The following is a 22,599-nucleotide window of genomic DNA, read 5'->3' as shown; positions in this document are numbered from 1 at the left end:
AGAAAAATTAGTTTAAAAAGGTGAGGAAACTTACCTGAAGTCACTGCATTAGTAAATGGTTGATCCAGGATGTAGACACAGGCCTTTAGGCTTCAAAGTCCATGATCTCAGCCACTATGTCATTTTCTCTTGTGTTTAAGAACTACCAAAAAAGTATAATTAATTAGTTGTCCTTTTAATTTCTCTGACAACCCTGTTTGTCTTCATATCATAATCAATTTCATAAATTATTTGGACTTTTTGTTAACAATGCTCTGAGCAGGGCTCAGCAAATTATGGTCAAATGTGACCTGTTTTTTGTAAATAAAGTTTTATTGGAACACAGCCACACTCATTCATTTATGTATTCTTTATGGCTGCTTTCATGCTCCAACAGCACAGTTGAGTTGTGAGTAGTTGCAACAGAGACCGTATGGCCTGCAAAGCCTAAAATGTCTGCTGTCTGGCCCTTTACAGAAAAAGTCTGCCAACATCTGCTATGGAGTCGAAAAACAATGCTTTGCATTTGTTCTCACATGTGTTGATTTCAGTTCTGCCAATGAGAGCTTTACCTATAATACAAACCTGGCTGAGCCTCATAACAAATTTCATAGTGTAAATTACAAAAAGAATGCCAAAGTTTGAGAATCCATATTGAAAGTCTTTTGATGAATTAAATAGTAACACCATACTGTAGAACAGGCATCCTCAAACTATGACCCACGGGCCATATGCAGGCCACCTAGCACATTTTTCCGGCCCTCCGGGTGTTTTTGCCACCACTGCCTGTCCTGCTTAGCAGCCAACTAGTCCTGGGCCCACAGTGCACACTCTCCAATGGTCTGAGGGACAGTGAACTGGCCCCCTGTTTAAAAAGGTTGAGGACCCCTGCTGTAGAAGCTCAACACTTTTTGGCAGAGGGTGCAATTTACTGTAAGACATATATCTTGGTTTGTCTAAAGACTTACTCAAACATATTATTTGCTGAAATACAAAAGAAAATTTGGTCTATAGCAGACCCAGTTCCATAAATGAGACTGTCACACAATGACTAGCATTTAGTGTATTTAAAATACTGACAGGTCAAACATCTATTTTTCTGCCAGGTACTTTGCTGGTTATTTATAACTTGAAGCTTCTGCTTAGTGGAGAACCAGAGTTGGATGTTAAAACTGACAAAGAAGATATACTGATGACTGGGGCTTTTGAGGAGTGAGTATGCGTGTATTTTGTAGGATGTCTCTCAACAATGTCAGTGAGCCCAATTTAGGAGTCTGCACCCTAGTTCCAGGTCTGAGGCCAATGGGCCTTAGCACTGGGACAATTCATTTTACCTCAGTTACACATAAAGTAAGTTAGGCTAGGCCAGGGGTTCCCAAACTTTGTCTTAGCCTCAAAGAGACTTGGGAAGCTTCTTAAATACAGAATTTGGGGCCTCATCCAGACCTACTGAGTCAGAATCTCCATATATCAAGCCTAGGAATCAACATTGTTCATATGTTCCCCAGGTGACTTAGAGGTGCCAGCATGTTTGGGGACAACTGGATATAAGACTTCTAAAGTTCTCTAATGCTGTTATTCCTATTTTATAGATATTAAAACTGAAAAAAACTCACAGAATTTATTATTCATTGTAGATCATTAAAAATGGACAAACATCAGGATAGTATAAAGCAAAAAGGAATATGACCAAATGGCAATTTTATTATTATTTGTCCATAATGGCCCTATGAACTGCATATTTGTAGTTTTAAAATAAACTGACACATTCATTCTTCTTGGCTGTTAGGGAACAGATGAGAAGGTGCTGGGAGGTCTAGGTGAAAAAAATGTGGAGAAAGAACGAAATAATGACAAAAACTAGGTTTCTCTGAAAGAACTTTGTTACTTAAAACTTAGTAGCTTGGGACTATAGATTCTTAATCTCAGAAATCTAGAGTTGACAGGAATTTTAAAGGTAATTTAATCCAACATAAATTTATATACCAATATTGTCCAGTAAAAAAATAAGGAGAACATAATATGAGTGACATAATTTTAACTTTTCTAGTAACCACATTAAGCAAAGTAAAAAGAAATGAATGGAATCCATTTAATCATGGTTTTATTTAATTCCAGCATATCCAAAATACTATCATTTCAGTATGAAAAATATTAATGAGATAGTTTACGTTTTTTTTTATATGAAGTCTTTGAATCCCATGTGTCTGATACACACATAGCACGTATGAATTTGGACTAGTGCACAGTAGCCACAGATGGCCAGTAGCTACCATAGTGGACAGTGTGGTTTTAGACTAAGGTATTAAGACCCTAGTAAACACATCAGTTGATAACAGAGAATTTTTTTCTTTTCCCTTTAAGGTGTAATTTAGAAAGTTCTGTCCACAGTTAGAAAATTTAATGTTTGATAACATGCTTTTGGATTCTCTTCTCTTCTTTTTTCTGATGTATATCTTTTTTCATATTCCAACATGTGGCATGTGGAATTCCTAATGTATACAGAAATGGAGCCCCCCCTTCCCTTTTAGAAAAAAATATTCAGCCTAATTGCTATTCTACAAATTCTGGGAACCTGTTTTCCAGAACTAAGATCCCAGTATCAGAAAGGAGGCCCAGAATGGTCGTCAGCACCTCCCTTCCTGTCTTCCCCTTTCCTGCTGCCCCTGCCTGTCTACTTGCCAGCTGGTTCCAAAACCAACATTTCATGCTATTTAAAAGCTTTGAATACAAATTTTCAAACAGTTATCTGCCAGAGTGCCCTGGCATTTCTACACTAGCATTAGAAAACAATACATTATTGGAGGAGTAATTTGACAGCTAAGTCTTTGGAAAAATGTTCTTGCTGCTTCCAGATTGTGTAGTGAAGCCAGAAGCTTCTCAAGTCATTCAGGCAGTTAATTACAAAATAAAGAAAATGAATCAGACCTAAGACATGTACAATTTCACTTTGGAACATTGATCACATTGGATTTTTAAATATTTTTTTAGCAAAATTTTTTCAGAGTTTAATTGCAAGAAAAGTCTTTTAAAGACAGGGATAGAATTTTATGAGGAAGGATTATTGTAAAGAGGAGACATAATTTCTATACCAAGGATGCTATGCATTTTATGGCTTCTGACGTGACTACTGCAATGCCAAGAAGAGATAGCACTGCCACCTCCTTAGGGGTAGTAAGACCTCTATGGTTTTCTCCTCTAAAAGGATTTTGCCCTTACTTCTACTTAATTGTTGGCTTTGACATGCTGTCTCCTCCCTTTAAACTTAGAATATATGTATTTTTTCATTTGTTAAGAAATGGTACATAGTTTGCTGTATAAGTTTACTTATAATGGGGTGGTCAGTGAGTTCTGATAGTGATACCAATTCCTCTTCACTAAGGGACTAGAAAAAACACTTCTAAGGGCTAAAGAAATAATTCTGGTTCAAGACAGATCTTTTTCTGAGTCCTCTTCCATTTATGGCTTCTGATATTTGAACCTGTAATCAAGTGCAGTTTGTATATTCTTGGCTTTGAGGACAAGTCGTTTGTAATATAATAAATCCTTTACCATTTTTTTTTTCTTATAGTTATTGTATCCCTTTATAGCCACTGGGTAGGATTCTATATCTGTCCAAAACAAATCTCAAATCTGGGAACTATATGTTTTAAGGTTTGGTCTTATTTGGTATAGTACTGCTGATGCTGAAAATAATTTAATTTTCTGTATAGGAATATGAAATTCAGACTTTCAAGCTTTTATTGGCCTCCGAGAAGAGATTTTCTTTGGCACTTCTCCCCCCCCATGGTTTATTGTAAAATCAAAAGTGAAACAATATTTAAAAAATTTTTAAGGAAGTGAATTTATATATCACACTTGATTGATTTTTAGTTGCATTTTAGTGTTTTTATGTGCAATTTTTCACTTTTATTTTTTCATTTATGATTTATATCTAAAATTCTGAATTATTAGGTAGTCTTGGTAAGTTATATTTCATAATGATTTCTCAATAAGTGGCTTTAAAATAGTCTGTTGAATTGATTCATTATAATTTATAAAACTATTCTTGTTTTTTTGTATAGTAACATTGATCCCAGTATTTCATATTACTTATGGGTAATGTGGAAGTACTTATTTTATGCTTTTGAATTATTTTCTTAAGACAAATTCCCAGGAAGTGAGATACTGGGTCAAAGAGTCTGAACTTTCATATAGTTCTTGTGAATATTCAACATCAGTTTTAAACATAGAAATCAAAACCCTGTGTCATTCTGCTTTGGGCTGAGGCTATAACAGCAATGATCAGACCAATGGCAGGGTCTTCTTTCAAGGTGATAGTAGCATCGTGAAAATTTCAGTTGAAGTGATGTTCAAGCACATGATGTTGTATGATTTTGCAATATCAGACTAAGGATGACCTATTTTCATTGAAGTTTTTTTTTTTAATTATGGTCAGATAATAGTCATCAGAATTTCAGCATGCAGGTGATGTAGAAATTTTTATTTTACATGCAGTATATTAAATCAGTATATTAAATTTTGAAATTGTGAATATGGGAAGTTACAGGGAATTATACATCGGTTCCAGCTTGATATACAGAAAGTGGGTTGTCTTCACAAGGTAAGAATTATCTTAAATATATGTCATGGTAAACTTAGGCAAAGTTCCCTGAAAGGGAAGAAGATATAAAAAATAACTTTGTAAAAACTCAAAGGAAAATCAAGACTTTGGAACAAAGGGTGGGGGAGCACTGAGAATACTGAATATTGAAGACCATAAAGTAGACTAATCATAGAAAACAAGATGTTTCTTCAGGGCTGGGCTATGTATGTTTATTAATTTATATTGTAGTTTTTGGAACTCTGGACTAAAGTCCTACATCTCAAACCCTCGTAGATTTTCCCCCATAAAGTGGTACTTTTCCCCCTTTGAAGTAGTCAATTTGTGCAAAACAAAATCTTTAGTTAATTCTCTCTCTCCTTCTTACTGGTGTCTGTTAGTAAACTTCAATCACAGTCACACAGATGATTAAAATTTAGAGTCGTTCTCAAAAAGTCATTCGTTGATTAGGTGCAATGGGACTGAGCAAATGAAGGTAACAGACTGGTGGTGGGTTTTTAAGTGAGTCAGTGCCCGTCATGACCTCATATGTCGTTAGTATGGGTTGTTATCTATAAAATCTACAGGGTTGTAGTTCTACTTTGACATTCCTTTGACATTCCTTACACAGAGTTCTTATGTAGGTACCAGAAAGGGAGTTATGATTCTGTAATTTAGATGTTTTAAATTCTGTTTAAATTCATAGAATATAGAATTTTTTATATGGATACCAGTAAAGAATAATAATTTCATAATTTGGATTTTGAAATTTCATGTAAGATATGCCACTGAATTCTGGATCTAAGCATTAGTTTCCTTTTCCTATACTTCACTCTCCCTTGTTGTTTACCTGGTGGTCCAGCACCTGTTACCAGGGGCATTAATTTTGGGGGCAGAGGGTGGAGTGGGAATGAAGGAAGGGGCTTCAGTTAGTACACAAATATTAACTCATTGAAAAATATTCAAACTTGCATAAATATGTAAAGCAACATAAAACTGCTTCCTTGTTCTCTGCCCCAGCTCCACAGTCTCTCTTCTCTCGTTATAGAAATTATTCTGCAGCTTAGTTTTAAATCTGTCTTACAGATTTTTCAGTTATCTGTCAGTTTATATTAAATTTAACCCTTCCTTTTTTTCCTCTTAACTTTTTATTTTGAAATCACTCACAACTTCTCAAAAAGTTTTAAAGATAATACAGAGAATTCCCATATAACTTTCACCTAGATTCCCCAAACGTTGCTATTTTACTGTGTTTGTTTTATCATTCATTTTCTCCCTCTTCCTCTCTACCATATAATACGGTATGGACTGATGGGCTCTTTTGTTTATAATCTATCACTTTCAATATTAATTTTGGGGCTAAAGTCCTAGCTTTGGCTAATGGGAGCCTGTTCAATTATCTCTTGTGTTTTGACGTGTCACCATCATTGTTTGAACATTTGTGTACTTCTGGAACCACGATATGTTCCAGGTTTGGGTTACACTTCCCCTACTTCTGCCCTAATCCTGCCATCAGCTGTTTCTTCAAGGAACTCTGGTTTCTTCTATTGAATGATGCTATATTTCGTTTTCTAAAATGATTCTCTTAAATGGTATACCTCATTTTTAAATGGTTGTATAAAATTCAATTACTATACATTGCTGTATAACAATTTTTGTATAATATTCTATTTTTATACACTGATGCATTATACAGATTGAGCATTCCAAATTCAAAAATATGAAATCCAAAACGCTCCAAAATTTGAAACTTTTGAGCATTGACATGATGCTCAAAGGAAATGCCTATTGGAGTATTTCAGATTTCAAATTTTTGGATTAGGGATGCTGAACTGGTGTAATGCAAATATTCCAAAATCTGAAAAAATCTGAAATCCAAAACATCAGTCCCAAGCATTTTTGATAAGGGATACTCAACCGGTATATCAGTATTCCTCTATTGATAGGCATTCAGGTTGATTTCACTTTTTCACTATTTTGACCAATGCCAGTCTTTGTACTTACATTGTTGGACACAAACACAAGCATTTCTTTAGTATTGACTCTCAGAAATAATATTGCTGGATTAAGTGGTAGGACTTTAAAGTTTACATATAGTGCTACATTACCATTCAAAAAGCTTTACGTATTTATGTACCCAACCAATGTTCTGAGTTTTTCCAACACCCCCATTCTCATCAAAATTTAATGTAATAAAGCTTTTCAAAATTTACCAAGTAGATTAAATATTTCTCTGTACTTTATTTGGTTTTCTCTTGATAATTGAAAATGTTGAATATATTTTCATGTTTTTTGATATTTACATTGCTTTCAAAATTTTTTTGCTGTTATTTCTAAAGAATATTTTTTACTGATTTTAGAAACTTTTTATTTACTTTAGCTATTAATATATTGGATGTTAAATATGATGAAAATATATTCTCCAAACTGACACTTGACTTTTTTTAATTGAAATTTTTATTGATTCAATTTTAATTGAAATTAAATTGGGTGTGTACCCTTTACTCAGTTTCTCCAAGGTTGATATTTTGCAAAACCATAATATAATATCACAATCAGGACACTGACTTGGGTACAGTCCATCAAGTTAGTTACAAATCCACCAATGCATCATTACAAGGATTTCTCTTATTGCTCTTTACAATCACACACACCTCCTTTTTTCTCCCTCAACCTGACTTAAAAAAAAATTAAAAATTCTTATTGATACATAAAGTATGTATTTTTGGGGTATATGTGATATTTTGATACATTCATGTAATGTGTGTGTAAGATCAAATAAGGGTAATTGAGATATCTATCACCTTAAATATTTATCTTTTCTTTATGCTAGGAACATTTGGATTATTCTCTTCTAGCTATTTTGAAATGTACCATAGATTATTGTTAACTATATTTGCCCTTCTGATATTGAACACTAGGTATTATTTCTTCTATCTATTTTATCCCATTAATCAACCTCTCTTTTTCCCCTACTCCCTGCTACTTTTCCTGGCCTCTGGTAACCACAAGTCTACTATCTGTTTTCATGAGATCCACTTTTTTAGCTCGAGCATATGGGTGATAATATGTGGTATTTGTCTTTCTGTGCTTGGCTTATTTCATTTAACGGGGTGACCTTCAGTTCCATCTATATTGCTGCAAATGACAATATTTCATTCTTTTTTATGGCTTTATAATATTCCATTGCATTTTCTTTATCTATTCATTCACTGATTGTCACTTTGATTCCATATTTGGTCTATTGTGAGTAGTGCTGCAGTAAACATGGAAGTGCAGATATGTCTTCAAAATATTGTTTTTCTTTTCTTTTGGATATATACTCAATAACTGAATTCCTAGATCATATGGTAGTTATAATTTTAGTTTTTTGAGGACCCCCCCAGACTGTTTTTAATAGTGGATGTACTAATTTACATTCCCATGAATAGTGTACAATGGTTTCTCTTTCTTCACATCCTCACTAGCATCCAATGTTCTCTATTTGATAAAAGACATTTTAACTCGGGTGAGATGATATCTCATTGTGGTTTTGATTTACATTTCTCCGATGGTTAGTGAGGTTGAGAAATGTCTTTCCAGATCTTTTGCCCATTTGTAAATCAGATTATTATTTTCATTATCATTATTGCTATTGAGTTGTTTGAGCTCCTTATATTCTGTATATTAATTCCTTGTCAGATGGATAGTTTACAAATATTTTCTCTTATTCCATGGGTTGTCTGTTCACTTTGTTAATTGTTTCCTGTGCTGTGCAGAAGATTTTTAGCTTGATGTAATTCTATATATCTGTTTTTGCTTTGGTTGCCTGTGCTTTTGAGTTCATATACACAAAAAACCCCTTTGCCCAGACTAATGTCCTGGAATGTTTCCCCAATGTTTTCTTATAGTAGTTTTATGGTTTCAGGTCTTACATTTAAGTTTTTAATCTATTTTGATTTTTTTGTGTATATGGTAAAAGAGAGTGTTCTAGTTTTATTTTTTTGCATATAGTTATCCAGTTTTCCTAGCACAATTTATTGAAGAAACTATCTTTTCCTCTTTGTTGAAAGTGAGTTGGCTATAGATGTACGGATTTATATCTAGGTTCTTTATTTTCCATTGATCAATGTGTCTCTTTTTATGCCAGTACCATGCTGATTTAGTTACCATAACTTCGTAGTATCTTTAAAAGTCAGGTAGTGTGGTGCCTCCAGCTTTGCTCTTTTTGCTTATGATTGCTTTGGTTATTTATGATCTTTTGTGGTTCAATGTAGATTTTAGGATTATTTTTTCTATTTCTGTAAAGAATGTCAGTGGTATTTTGGTATGGATTGCATACAATCTGTACATTGCTTTGGGTAGTATTTAATATTTAACAATATTAATTCTTCTAATCCATGAGCATAGAATATCTTTCCATTTTTTTGGCATACTTTTCAGTTTGTTCCATCAGTGTTGTATAATTTTCCTTGGATAGATCTTTCCCTTCTTTGGTTAAAATGATTTGTATGTATTTTATATTTTTTGTAGCTCTTGTAAATGTGGTTGCTATCTTGATTTCTTTTTTCAGGTTGTTCACTGTTGGTGTATATAAATACTACTAATTTTTGTAGGTTGATTTTGTATCCTGCAATTTTACTGAATTCATTTCTCAAGTCTAATTTTCTTTCAGTGGAGTCTTTGGGCTTTTTAAAATATAAAATCATATTGTCTGCAGACAAGGATAAGATGATTTTTTCCTTTCCACTTTGGATGCCCTTTATTTCTTTCACTCACTTAATTGCTCTACCCAGGACTTCTAGTATTATGTTGAATAAAAGTGGTGAAAGTTGGCATCCTTGTCTTGTTCCAGATCATAGAGGAGATGCTTTCAATTTTTCTTGTTCAATGTAGTGTTAGCTGTGGGTTAATCATATATGGCCTTTATTATTTTGAGTTATATTCCTTATCTACCATTTGTTGAGGGTTTTTATCATAAAGGGATATTGAATTTTATCAAATGTTTTTTCAACATCTATTGAAATTATCATATGGTTTTTTTTTTGTTTTTTTTTGAGACAGAGTCTCACTTTGTTGCCCAGGCTAGAGTGAGTGCCATGGCGTCAGCCTAGCTCACAGCAACCTCAAACTCCTGGCTCAAGCAATCCTCCTGCCTCAGCCTCCCAAGTAGCTGGAACTACAGGCATTCGCCACCATGCCCGGCTAATTTTTTGTATATATTAGTTGGCCAATTAATTTCTTTCTATTAGTAGAGACGGGGTCTTGCTCTTGCTCAGGCTGCTTTCGAACTCCTGACCTTGAACAATCCGCCCGCCTCGGCCTCCCAGAGAGCTAGGATTACAGGCGTGAGCCACCGCGCCCGGCTTATCATATGGTTTTTGTTCTTGATTCTGTTAATGTGATGTTTCACATTTATTGATTTGTATATGTTGAACTATCTTTGTATCCTTGGGATGAATCCCACTTGATCACAGTGAATGATCTTTTTAATGTGTTGTTGAATTTGGTTGGTTAGTATTTTGTTGAGGATTTTTGCATCTGTGTTTATCAGAAATATTGGCCTGTAGTTTTCTTTATTTGTTGTATCCTTGTCAAGTTTTGGTATCAGGGTAATGCTGGTCTCACAGAATGAGTGTGGAGGTATTCCCTCCTCTTCAAATTTTTTTAAGAGTTTAAGTAGAACTGGTATTAATTCTTTAAATGTTTGGTTGAATTCAGCAGTAAAACCATCAGATCCTGGATTTTCTTTGATAGGAGACTTAAAAAAAAATAAAGTTAATTAAACTTACTTTTTTCTCTTTATATTTTCTGGGGCAAGTTAGGAGTTGATGATGGGAGACTTTTTATTATGACTGCAATCTCATAACTTGTTATTGGTTTGTTCAGGTTTTCTGGAAAATCTTTATTTCTTCTTCACGTTTGAAGGATGTTTTTGCAGGACATAATATTCTAGGGTTAAGGTTTTTTCCCTCAGCACTTTGATATTTCATGCCACTCTCTCCTGACCTGTAAGGTTTCCACTGAGAAGTCTGCTGCCAGACATATCAGAACTTCTTTATATATATTTTTTTCCTTTTTCTTGCTGTCCTTAGGACTTTTTCTTTATCTGTGACCTTTGGGAGCTTGATTGTGCCTTTTGAAGTAGCCTTGTTTGGGTTAAATCCGTGTGATGGTCTGTGACCTCCTTATACCTGAATATTGATCTCTTTCTCTAGGTTGGAAAGTTATCTTTTTTTATTTCTTTGAATACACTTTCTACCCTAATCTCTCTCTTTAATTCCTCTTTAAGGCCAATAACTCTTAGATTTGCTCTTTTGAGGCTGTTTTCTAGCTCTTGCAGGCATGTTCATTATTATCTATTCTTTTTTCTCTTCTGGCTGTGTATTTTCAAATAGCCTGTTTTCAAGCTAGTTCTCTCTTCTGCTGGCTCAACTCTGCTATTGAGAGACTATAATGCATTTCTCAGTTCATCAATTAAATTCTTAAGCTCTAGAATTTGTGCTTGATTTTTTTTTTATTTCAATGTCTTTGTTTAATTTCTCTAATAGGCTTCTGAATTCCTTCTTTGTGTTGTCTTGAAGTTCATTGAGCTTCTCCAGGATAGCTATTTTGAATTCTTTGAAAGGTCACCTATCCTCCATGATTCTGGGATTGGTCATTGGTACCTTATGAGGTTTGTTTGGTGAGGTCATGTCTTCCTGGATGTTCTTGATGCTTGTGGATGTTCATTGATATCTGAGCATTGAAGAGTTAGATGTTGTTTTAATCTTCACAGACTGGGCTTGTTTGAGCCTGTTCTCTTGAGAAGGCTTTACATATATTCAAATGGAATTGTGTGTTATGGTCTAAGTCTCTGGTCACTGCAGCTTTATCAGCATTTTCTATGTCTTATAAATGATCTTCATTATTTTCATTCTTTTTTCTTTCTCTTCTGTGTATTTTCAAATAGCTTCTCTTCAAGTTCACTGATTCTTTCCTCTGCTTGATCCATTTTGCTGTTGAGAGCCTGTAATGAATTTTTTTTCAGTTCAGTAAGTGTATTTCTCAGTTCCAAGGTTTGATTTTTAAAAATTATTTCAGTTTCTTTGTGAAATTTATCTGGTAAATTCCTGACTTGCTTTTCTCTGTTATCTTAGATTCATTGAATTTCCAGAAAACTGCTATTTTGAATTCTTGGTCAGAGAGTTCACATATCACTGTGCTGTTAGGAACATTAACGGTTTCCTTTATTTACCTGTTTAGGGAGGTCATGGTTATTTGCTGTTGTTTCTTGTGGATGTATAACACATCTATGTCTTTGCATTGAAAGATTAGTTATGTCTTCCAGTCTTCTTTGTCTGGTTTGTTTTGGGTTTTATTGGATATGTTAGCTTAGGAATTCTTTGTAATTTACCTTTTGATTTTCTATCTTTAAAAACATTTTCTGCTTGGTTGCTGCCTCTTTTTCAGCACTAGATGGCAATGTAACCCAAGTTTGCCTTGGTTTAAGTTAAAGATCAGAGCACAGCTTGTCTTGAATGGGGGAGATTCCAAAGAGATTGTCCCAACAGTGTGAGAAGAAGGCTGGCGAGGGTTCGTTCCCATGGGACCTGTGGAACACATCTCTTACAGCGTGGTGCTGCTGAAAAGTTAACTCTGATTTGGTGTCTCCTTTGGCAAAATTATAGAGCTGAGTTTCTATAGAGGGCTGAGCTGAGAGTTTTTACTTTTGATTGTTTTTACAATGGTATGTATTGACCTTTGCTTTTGGTGTTTAGAGCACTTTAGAGCATTTTTTATAGGGCAGGTCTAGTGGTGACAAATTCCATTAGTGTTTGCTTGTCTGGGAAAGATTTTATTTCTCCTTCATTTATGAAACTTAGTTTTGCAGCATACAGAATTCTTGGTTGACAGTTATTCTATTTATGAAGACTGAAGATGGGACCCCAATCTCTTTTGGCTTATAAGATTTCTGTTGAGAAGTCTGCTGTTAGTCTGATGGGCTTTCCTTTGTAAGTTACTTGATGCTTTCATCTCGAAGCTGGTAGGATTTTTTTCCTTCACCTTTGACTTTGGCCAGTCTGATGACTATGTGCCTTGGCAATGTCCTCTTTGCATTGAATTTTCCAGGTAGTCATTGACCTTCCTGTATCTGGATGTCTAAATCTCTAGCAAGACAAGGAAAGTTTTCTTCCATTATTACCATAGATTTTCAATGTTTTTTGCTTTTTCTTCTCTATTAGGGATACCTATGATTCTTAGACATTTAACATAATCTCATGTTTCTCAGAGATTTTGTTCATTTATCTTTGTGTGTGGTTTTTTTTTGTTTTGTTTTTGTTTTTGTTTTTTTTTTTTGATTGATTGGGTTACTTTGAAAGCCTTGTCTTGAAACTCTGAAATTTTTTCTTTTGCTTGGTTTAGTCTGTTGTTAAGAGTTTCCACTGTATTCTGAAATTCCCTAAATGACTCTTTTATTTCCAGAAGCTCTATTAATGTTTTGTTTTTAAATTACCTATTTTTTTTTAGTGAATTTTTCATTCATATCCTAAATTATTGTTTTTGGTTTCTTTGTGTTGGTTTTCAACTTTCTCATCAATCCCATTGAGCTTACTTGTGATCCACATTTTGAATTCCATATCTGACATCTTAAAAATTTCCTTTGGTTGGAGGCCATTGCTGAAGAGTTAGTGTGATCTTTTGTGGGTGTTGAGAGAGCCTGTTTTTTCATATTGCCAGAGTTCTTATGCTGGTTCCTTCTCAAATGGAATCTCTTCCCTGAGCTCAAAACAGATAGCTTTGTGGTTCACCTGTTCTTCTCTGCTGAGAACTCTGCTACTCAGTGTAGAGAGGGGAAGGTACACTGCCCTTTGACTCATGCAGGTAGGCACCTATGGTGGTGCTGGCAATTTGGGTCAGTTGGACCTCAGACCCCTGGGAGAGTGTTCAGGTGCCAAGGGTCATGGACTAGGTTAGGTAGTCCCCAGATCCCAGTCCCCTGGATGGCATGCATGAGTCCCGGGGGAGACCACACCAAGACTGGGTGGGCAAACTTGCCCTTAGGCCTCCTTGAGTTCAGACACTGCTTGTCACTGTGAGAGGTAGGGTGATCTCCTGTTCTGGAAGAATGCTCAGGCAGGAGAAGGGCGGATGCACTGTGAGGTTGCAACAGGAGGTGTAGGCCCCTGTTGACAGATTAGCAGAGGTAGGCAGCTGTGTGAACACACACACTGCTCAAACCTCTCTCTCAGCAGTGACAGTGGTCTCTGTCCTTTAGGGGCACAAAAGTGCCCACATCCCTCATTCCCACCCTAACCCAGCTGCAGCAGAGATGGTGGGGGCAGCTCAACCCACTGTGTGGAGGGCTACCAGACTGGCTGTGGGATGTGGCAGAAATGCTGTAGCAGTGGAGGTGTGGTTATCCCAGGGACTTGCCTCCAGGGAGGATAGGCTCCTCCCAGAAGAGGCAGGTGACTCAGGGAGAGGATTGCTAGACCCACCTTCCCTCAAGAGAGTTGGTAGCTTTAGTCCTTGGGGAACAGAAAAGTGGCTTTTTAGAGGGAAGGGGAGTGTGCTCTAAGCTTTGTGGAATAATCCTGGGTATGATTCTAGGGCAGCTACTGCCAAGTGTCCTGGCTTAATCTTCTTTGTGGAACTCTCACCAGTCATGGCTGAGGATGGTAGCCCTGTGGTAGTTCCTCTCTGTGTCTCTGCCTGTCCTCAGGGATATTTCTCCCCTTAGGCCTTCCTGATGCTTGGAGCCAGGCATATTGAGAGAAGGAGCACCATGGATATGGAAGTCCTACTCTCTTACTGTCTGCTTGAAGTTTTTTCACTTTCCCGTGGCCCTGAGAACTGTCTCATCTTCATATTTGAGTTTTGGGGTATTGCTGGTGTGAATCCTGGCCCTGTATATTTGTTTTTGTGGGAGGGAGTGAAGCCAGCTTGCTTCTACACTGCCATTTTCAAATTGGAAGTTTGTCATTCTGACTTTTAACATTGTTAATTGACTTATAGAATTTGTTTTTACTTTGTGAGGACTTATCTGTCAATATTTTCTTCTTTTTTTCTTTTTTTTGAGACAGAGTCTCGCTTTGTTGCCCAGGCTAGAATGAGTGTCGTGGCATCAGCCTCGCTCACAGCAACCTCAAACTCCTGCGCTCAAGCGATCCTCCTGCCTCAGCCTCCTGAGTAGCTGGGACTATGGGCATGCGCCACCATGCCCGGCTAATTTTTTCTATATATATTAGTTGGCCAATTAATTTCTTTCTATTTATAGTAGAGATGGGGTCTCACTCTTGCTCAGGCTAGTTTTGAACTCCTTACCTTGAACAATCCGCCCACCTCGGCCTCCCAGAGTGCTAGGATTACAGGCGTGAGCCACTGCGCCCGGCCTCCTTTGTTTCTTATTTTTGCATTTTTACACTCAGAACGGCCTTCCTTAACCATAATTTAAATATATTTTCTCATAATTCACTTTAATAGTCATAGTTTATTTCTCTGTAGCCTCTTAATCTATTTAGATTGTTTTTTTAATATGATATGAAGTGTGTGCACATGGAGGGTAAAGGATTAGTTTAATATTTTTCTAATTTTTCTTTTTCTGCCCCTTTAGAGTATAATTGCTATAGCTGTTATAATCTGTTTTTATATTTAGAAGTACAAGTACCATGTCCTTCCTTCACTGTCTGTTAGAAATTGTTACTGGCCATTCTTGCAAATATTCTTTTCTATATGAATTTTAAAATTCATCTTTGCAATTTCATTATAGAAATGATACTCTTAGGATTTTGATTGTCCATTGAAGTTATAATTAATTGGGAGAGAACTGACACATTTATGTATTAATTCTTATTCTAGTCTTTTATATAGTTGAGTGGAGTTTTGTAACATCATAGTATAACATAATAATTAAGAATAAGACAGAAGAACTGGGATAAATTTATGGTTCTAGAATCTGTGTTATCAAAAGAATATTTAATTTCAAAGAACCTCAGTTTATTTATTTGAAAATGATAATACTAGTATTCTGTCACAGGTTGTTGAAAATAAGAGATATATGACATGGAAAGTATTTAAAACACTATCTGGCATATAATATGTGTTCTAATTATTAGCTATTATTTCCCCATATATGTCTTGTACCTTTCTTGTTTGGTATATATTAATATTTAAATATTTTATGTCTCTTCTTGGCCTTCAAATGAGATTTTTTCCCCCCTCTATTGCTTTTCTAATATTTGTTACTGTATAGAGTGGTAAACCATTGACTTTTGGCTTTTATACCTGACTACTTAGTAAACTCTTTTGTTCTAATAGTTTTCAGTAAGATTTTTTATTTAATCTTATGATTTGCAAATAGTGATGATTTAGTGTCTTCCTTTTTATTACCCATACTTGTTGTTTTTTTTTATTTTTTCTTGTTTTAATTAATTGGCTAGTTAAATACAGTGGTAATAGCAAATATGTTTCTTTGCTTTATTTTTGTCTTAATGACATTCTTTTATGTCTGACTAAATTATATATGATATTTATTCTAGTTCTTATTCTTTTTAATCAATGGCTCTTGTGAAATTGAGAAAAATACTTCTAGTTTTTAGAGTACATCTTATTCATTTTTCACATGAGAATATGGGGGTTAAATTTTAGTGTCTTTTCCCATCTAAGTGATTTAGTTATTTTTTTCTCCTTTAATTTGTCAAAGTAGTATATTCTTATAATAGAGTTGATGTTGAATCATCCTTTCATTCTTCAGATAAACCTAACAAGATTGTGATATATTATTCTTTTATATAACTCTGGTCATTTTGCTAGTATTTGATTTTTTTGCTTTTATGTTTGTATGTGAGATTGGATAATTATGCTTTTATTATCATTTCCTTAGTATTGGTATATAAATTATGATAGCCTCATAGAATGAGCTAAGAATTTTTTCACCTATTTCTATGATTTGGAAGAGTTTATATTAAATGAGTCTTTTATTTGCCAGTAGTTTTGGTAGAACTTCCCTGAAAATCTTGTGGTCTTAATACTTTTTTCATTACTCTCATTACTTTTAATTGTGCTATAACTGTTTATTTAGATTTTGTAATTCTTTTGGCTTAAATTTGTCATTTATAATTTTTTAATAAAAAATTCATTTTATTTAGATTTTCCAATTTGTTACATGGAATTGTTATAAAATTTATATTTTCCTCTAGTCCTATAGTTTTTGTTTAATTTTTATTCTTACAATTTGTATTTTGCCTTACATTCTTTTTGGCTAGAGAAATTTAATTGTTTCAATTGTCTTCAAAAATAAAATAGTTATTGATTGTTTTTATTAAGTCTACTGGGATTATTTTCATTTTATATTTCATTATTTTCTCTTATCTTCTTTGGGTTTGTTTATTATTTGTTTTCTTTTCTTTTGTTTTATTCTTTTTGAGACGGAGTCTCACTCTGTTGCCCCAGCTTGAGTGCCGTGGGGTCAGCTCACAGCAACCTCAAACTCCTGGGCTCAAGCGATCCTACTGCCTCAGCCTCCTAAGGAGCTGGGACTACAGGCATGTGCCACCATGCCTGACTAGTATTTCTGTATATTTTTAGTTGTCCAGCTAATTTCTTTCTACTTTTTAGTAGAGATGGGGTCTCACTCTTGCTCAGGCTGGTCTCAACCTCCTGAGCTCAAACGTCCGTCTCGGCCTCCAGAGTACTAGGATTACAGGCGTGAGCCACTGGACCTGGCCTGTTTATTTGTTTTCTACTTCCTTGAGGTATATGTTTTATTCGTTGACTTTAAATTTCATTTTCTAGTCTAAGCAATAAAGCTGTTTCCCTCTCTGCATTATAGCTGTATTCTACAGGTTTCAATATGTAAAATTCTTACTGTTGTTTATTTCTAGATAGTTTGTAAATTTTATTTTGATTTCCTTTTTAATCAAGAGTTGCTTTTTAAAAATGTTTTAAAAACTCTAGAAGTATATAGGTTTGTTTTGTCAGGGAAGGGGGCAGAACAACTGGTCATTGTTCCAGTTGAATTGCATGGTGACCAGAGAATCTAGCCTGTGATATATCTGTTATTAATCAGATTTTCTTATGGCCTACGTCTTAAACATTTAAAAAATGTGAATCTCTGATAGGAACAGAGTTCTATCCATTTATTTTACATAAAGATTTTAAGTTTCTGTAATCTTTTATTTTTTTTTCTTCTTCTTGATCACTTAATTTCTGATAGTAGTATGTTAGAATATTCTATAATGTTTATGGCTATGTCCATGTTTCTTGCATTTTTACTAGTTTTTGCTATATATTTTCTGAGTCATTAGATTTGTGACTTATATATCATCTTAAGTATACCTTTTATTAATATATAATATCCTTCTATGTCTTAGTTAATGCTTCCACTTTGTTTCTATTTTGTCTAATGTTAATCTCTCTATACTTAGTTTCTTTTGATTAACATTTTCCTACTTTATATGTTGCCACTGCTTTATTTCCAACAGTGATATTTTGGTTTCGGTTTATCTCTTATAAACAGCATAGAGCTAGATTTTTTTCTCAGTTATAAGTGCTTCTGTATTTTATGTAATTCACACTTACTGTGACATCTACTATGGTTGGATTTACTTTGCCTTCTTATGTTTTGTATTTAGTTTGCCTTTTTTGTTGTGACTCCTGTTTTCTTGATTTTTTATTTGTTTTATTTTATTCTGCTTTATTTTTCCTTTCTTCCTCTTTATAAGAATGGTTGAGTTGTGAATTTTTTTTTCCCCAAGGGGAAAAGTTTATTTTTTTTCCATTCCAATCATTTGCAAATTACTTGTTTCATTATATTCTTTCAGTGGACTATGTTTACATTTTTAATAAACATGTCTAAATTTATAATTATTTTATTAAACTGTGGAATTAATTAGTATCTATATCATCTCACAAATAAGGCAAGGGTTTCACTTCTCTTTCTTTCCAGTTCCACTTTTTTATGTTATTTTATCTAGGATTTTAGTTACCATGCATAAACAATTATTTAGACTAAACTATAAGATTTATTTATTTATTTTACTTACTACTATATCTTCTTTCTTGATTTATTAGTTCATTTGCTAGATTATGTCCTCAAATGATTCTTTTGGAGTCTGTTGGAAATAAACTGTTGAAAGCTTTGTGTCTTTACAAGTGTCTTTATTTTTTACTTTTACTTCAAATTTTGTTTAAATGGATATAGAAATATTGGTTCAAAAGTAGTCTCCCTTAGAATTTATAACTGCTTTGATTTCTTGAATCTGTTTGTTAATGATGAGTCTGACGAAGAAGGTGTGATTAGTGAATTTTTGTAAATTATTCATTTTTCCCTCGGAGAATTTTTATGATTTTTCTCTTAACTCTTAATAATTCCCACTATGTGTTCTGTTCATAGGTCTTGTCTTTTTCTAATTCTTCATGCTCAGCACTTGGAGGACTCTCCTAACTTGCTTATTTCATATTGGCTCTGCCTTCAAGATAGATGCAGATAGAAACACTTATCACCTCTACTGCTACGATCCTAGTCCAAGCTACCATCATATATCACCTGGATTATCGCAGTAGTCCTCCCACTGGTCTACTATTCTCCCTGATTTAACCCTTGGGCTTCTAAAAATTATTTCACCCTTAACCCTCAGTAGTAGCTAGAACAAACTTTAAAAAACTCTCAGTACAAAATTCTCCAGTGACTTCCCATTTCACCCAGAGAGAAAGCCTGAGTGTTTACAGTGCTCTGCAGCAGGCTGCATCATATTGTTACCTATGATCTCTCGCACCACCTTACTCTTCTCTCACTCCTCTCTGGGCTTACAAGCCTCCTTAATAGTCTTCCATGGATTTCAGCAGGAGACTAATATGTATTATCAGTCTACCAACCTGATCCTATCATTGTCTTCATTTTTTAAAAAAATATTCCTTTACTTAATGGCTTGGTCTATCAGCAGTGACATGAGGGCTAGTTGGATGGCTAGGGGATGGTGGCTCTCTAATGCCATATAGTTTATTCTGTGCATAGTGAGGTACATACAGAATTAGAAAATACGGGCACTAGATTCTTGGACCTTTGAATCTAGTTCTGTAGGAGCAAATAGAAGAGAACAGAACCCTAAACTTATATGCCATCAAGTGGTTTGAGTTCTGTTGGGAGAGCTTTTATTCCATGGGTGAGTTATGTCCTCATCTATAAAATGAGGCTATAGCATCATCTACTTCTTATGAATTCTGTATAATTAGAATAGGCATAGAACCTGCCACATGGAAAATCTCAGTACATTTTAGGTCACCCCTGCCCTAGCTTCTACTTTTTCCTACAACACCTCTTTTTAGCACTTACTATCATGCTCTGGAATAATTCAATGTCTGGTACATAGCAAGCAACAAATGAATTAAATTTAGGTAAACTGAATTGAATGCCAATGTCTAGGTGATTTTCTAAAGACACAGAAAATACTTTCATTGGAAGGTACTTGGACTCTCAGTGGTGTTTCCACTGTCTTCCATCTCTGAAGATCATGGGGGATCTTAATTAGGGTGAGAAAGGGAATTTTTAAAAAATTGAAAAGTACTTCTGTTACCTTTGAAATCTCTCTTGAATTCCGTACTGTGAAGGCCAGAATACCCCTATGGTATTTTTCTTAATTCCCTTTTGGAGTTCTGGACCATGTGTGGATTTCACTTGGTCTGTTGTGCATGTGATTTCCTTGTGCTCACATTGCTTTCAGTGACTTACTATCCTCTAAATGTTATAAATATTATACACACTTAACTTTGTAAGAAACTAGAAGAAAACACAGACCCTAGGGAAAAAGACATGCCATGGAATTGGCTGTCATCAAGGGGACTTGCCATATCCCTGAAATCCACAATGGCTCAGGATCTCAGGCAGCTAGAGAAACTCATCTAAAAAGAAGCTCTGAGAGTGATGATATAATACAGAGTAATGGAGTTGAAATTTCGTGCTAAGTAATGTTTTGAAATTAGGTGCCACATTGGCAGCATGTTTCTAAATTCGCAGTCATTGGGCAGCATTCCATAATGTCTCTAGTTTATGTCTTAACTGAGCTGGCTGGGAGCACATCAAAACTTACAGCTTCAAATTGTTCTTATGTGCTGCTTGCCACACCGTGGTTGTCACAAAAGAAGCACTTTCATTGCTTTCTGTAGGGTTTACCTTTTCTTTTAAATTACCTCTTTAAGTTGACATCTCTCTTAGGTATAATCTACCTTAACATTAAATTTGCTTAGCCCCTTCAAAGTTGAGAATTTAAACTAGTTAAAAAATCTTTGTGCACTTCTTTATATTCAAGATAATATAAACTTTGTTCATTTAAACTTGAAGTCTTCAGAGATTTTGTAAAGACTTTAGCAATAAACACAGAAAATAATTGTGGTTATAATATATACTATTTTGTGAATAAAAATATGGCATTTCTGAGATTGCAAAAGGAACCTAGTTTAGTCTGGAGTTTAGAGTCATTTTCTCAATACCGGACCTTATAAGGGTAGCTCAGTTATTGGGCTGGATGGGAGACTGTTGTCTGTGTGCACAATGTGAATAACGTAAGGGTTGCATTTCTTGGCTAGTGTTCTAGGTCCAAATACCTGTGAAAGACTGTTCTCCTCCCCTTTCAGGCAACCTGCCTTGCTACCACCCTGTCCACTAAGTCTACCAGGCAATGGTTTCCAAACCTGGCAGATTTAAAGGAATCACTTGGGTAGCTTTAAAAAAACTCACATTTCCAGACTCTAGCCACAGAGAATTTGAATCAGTGGATAGGGAGGCATGGCGTTAGCCATGGAGCCCTACTTCTTGAACCCTCTCCTACCCTTAACACAGTTTGGCGATGTACTGCACATGGAGCAATGTTTAAAACAGCAGCAGAATAATATGGACAAATTAGGAGAAGGAAGAGGCCAAACAAAGGGCACAGCCACAGCTAGAGGCTAACTTAGAGACTTTTAAGCACACCCATTGCTGAGCCTGGGACAAAAGCATTGATTCTGGTTCCATCTCCCTCTATTATACTCCACAAACTACAAAGTCCGTTTTTGTCTTAAAATTCTCTGCTCTTACCCCACATCTATCATGTGATTGTGTGTGTGTGTGTGGGGGGGGAGACAGAGAGAGAGAATGTGTGTGTGTGTGTGTGTGTGTGTGTGAGAGAGAGAGAGAGAGAGAGAGAGTGAGTTTGTGTGTGTGTGTGCGGGGTTTTGCTTTCTTCAGTTTTTTATCACAGCCAGTTAAATAGAGAGAGAGAAAGAGATTTGGACACTTCTGGCAAAGCATAAGGAGACAGAAAAGAAAGACATTTAGGAGGAAACGAGAAGAAAAACTCCTAAAAAATAATGTATAGGAAGCAGTTCTTGGTGAATAGAGAACACTAGTATTTTTTTTTTTTTATCTCCAGAAGATATCCTGACTACTTAGCATGTTGTATCTTTAATTTGCCAAGTGAACGGCTTTATTTATAGAGACTGATTGTCATTGAAGATAAGCTGTCATTAAAAAGGCCTTCTATGTAGGGAACACCCTCTGTTGCTCATTCTAAATTAAGCCAGGAAAGTCCTGAATGATTGTCATTAATTCAACAAATACTTACCGATGAGGACACCAGCCTCATGGAATTTACAGCCTGATGGGCATGCAGATGAATAAACAGGCAGTGCCAGCACCGAGTGGCAAGTGCTGTGATGAGGAGGTGCAGAAGGAGCTGAGCATGGAGGAGAGGCTTCACCACTCTTGGGGAGTGAGGTAAGGCTTCCAGAGGAAGTGAGATCTCAAGGTTGCATCCTTGGTGAAAGATGAAAAGGAGCTCACCAAGAGTGGCTGAGGAGGTGAATATGCTGAGGCTTGGGGATAGGAAAGCATGACCTTATTTCTAGGGAACTGAAAGTGATTCTAAATGGCTGGGCTGAAGCGGACAAGAGATGAGGTGGGAAGAATTAAGTGGGGGTCAGATCATGAAGGATCTTATAAATCACATAAAGAAGTTTGGTATTTACAATGGGGCAGTCCATTTCATATATGGTTTTTATATTTACCTCTGTCTTCTTTCTATTGCAGACATCACAAATAA

At 35.3% G+C, this 22,599-nt stretch overlaps 1 protein-coding gene across 1 annotated transcript in view; it reads left to right on the top strand.

The window, feature by feature from the left end:
* MORC1 (MORC family CW-type zinc finger 1) overlaps window positions 1–22,599 on the top strand; it is a 179,591-nt gene that overhangs the window by 34,948 nt on the left and 122,044 nt on the right. Inside the window, 1 exon segment of the mRNA XM_075998393.1 lies at window positions 1,086–1,191. Coding sequence (XP_075854508.1) covers window positions 1,086–1,191 — 106 coding nt within the window.

This window comes from Microcebus murinus, chromosome 1, assembly GCF_040939455.1.
Source record: "Microcebus murinus isolate Inina chromosome 1, M.murinus_Inina_mat1.0, whole genome shotgun sequence".
Taxonomy (NCBI): domain Eukaryota; kingdom Metazoa; phylum Chordata; class Mammalia; order Primates; family Cheirogaleidae; genus Microcebus; species Microcebus murinus.
This window is presented reverse-complemented; position numbering and strand designations above follow the sequence as displayed.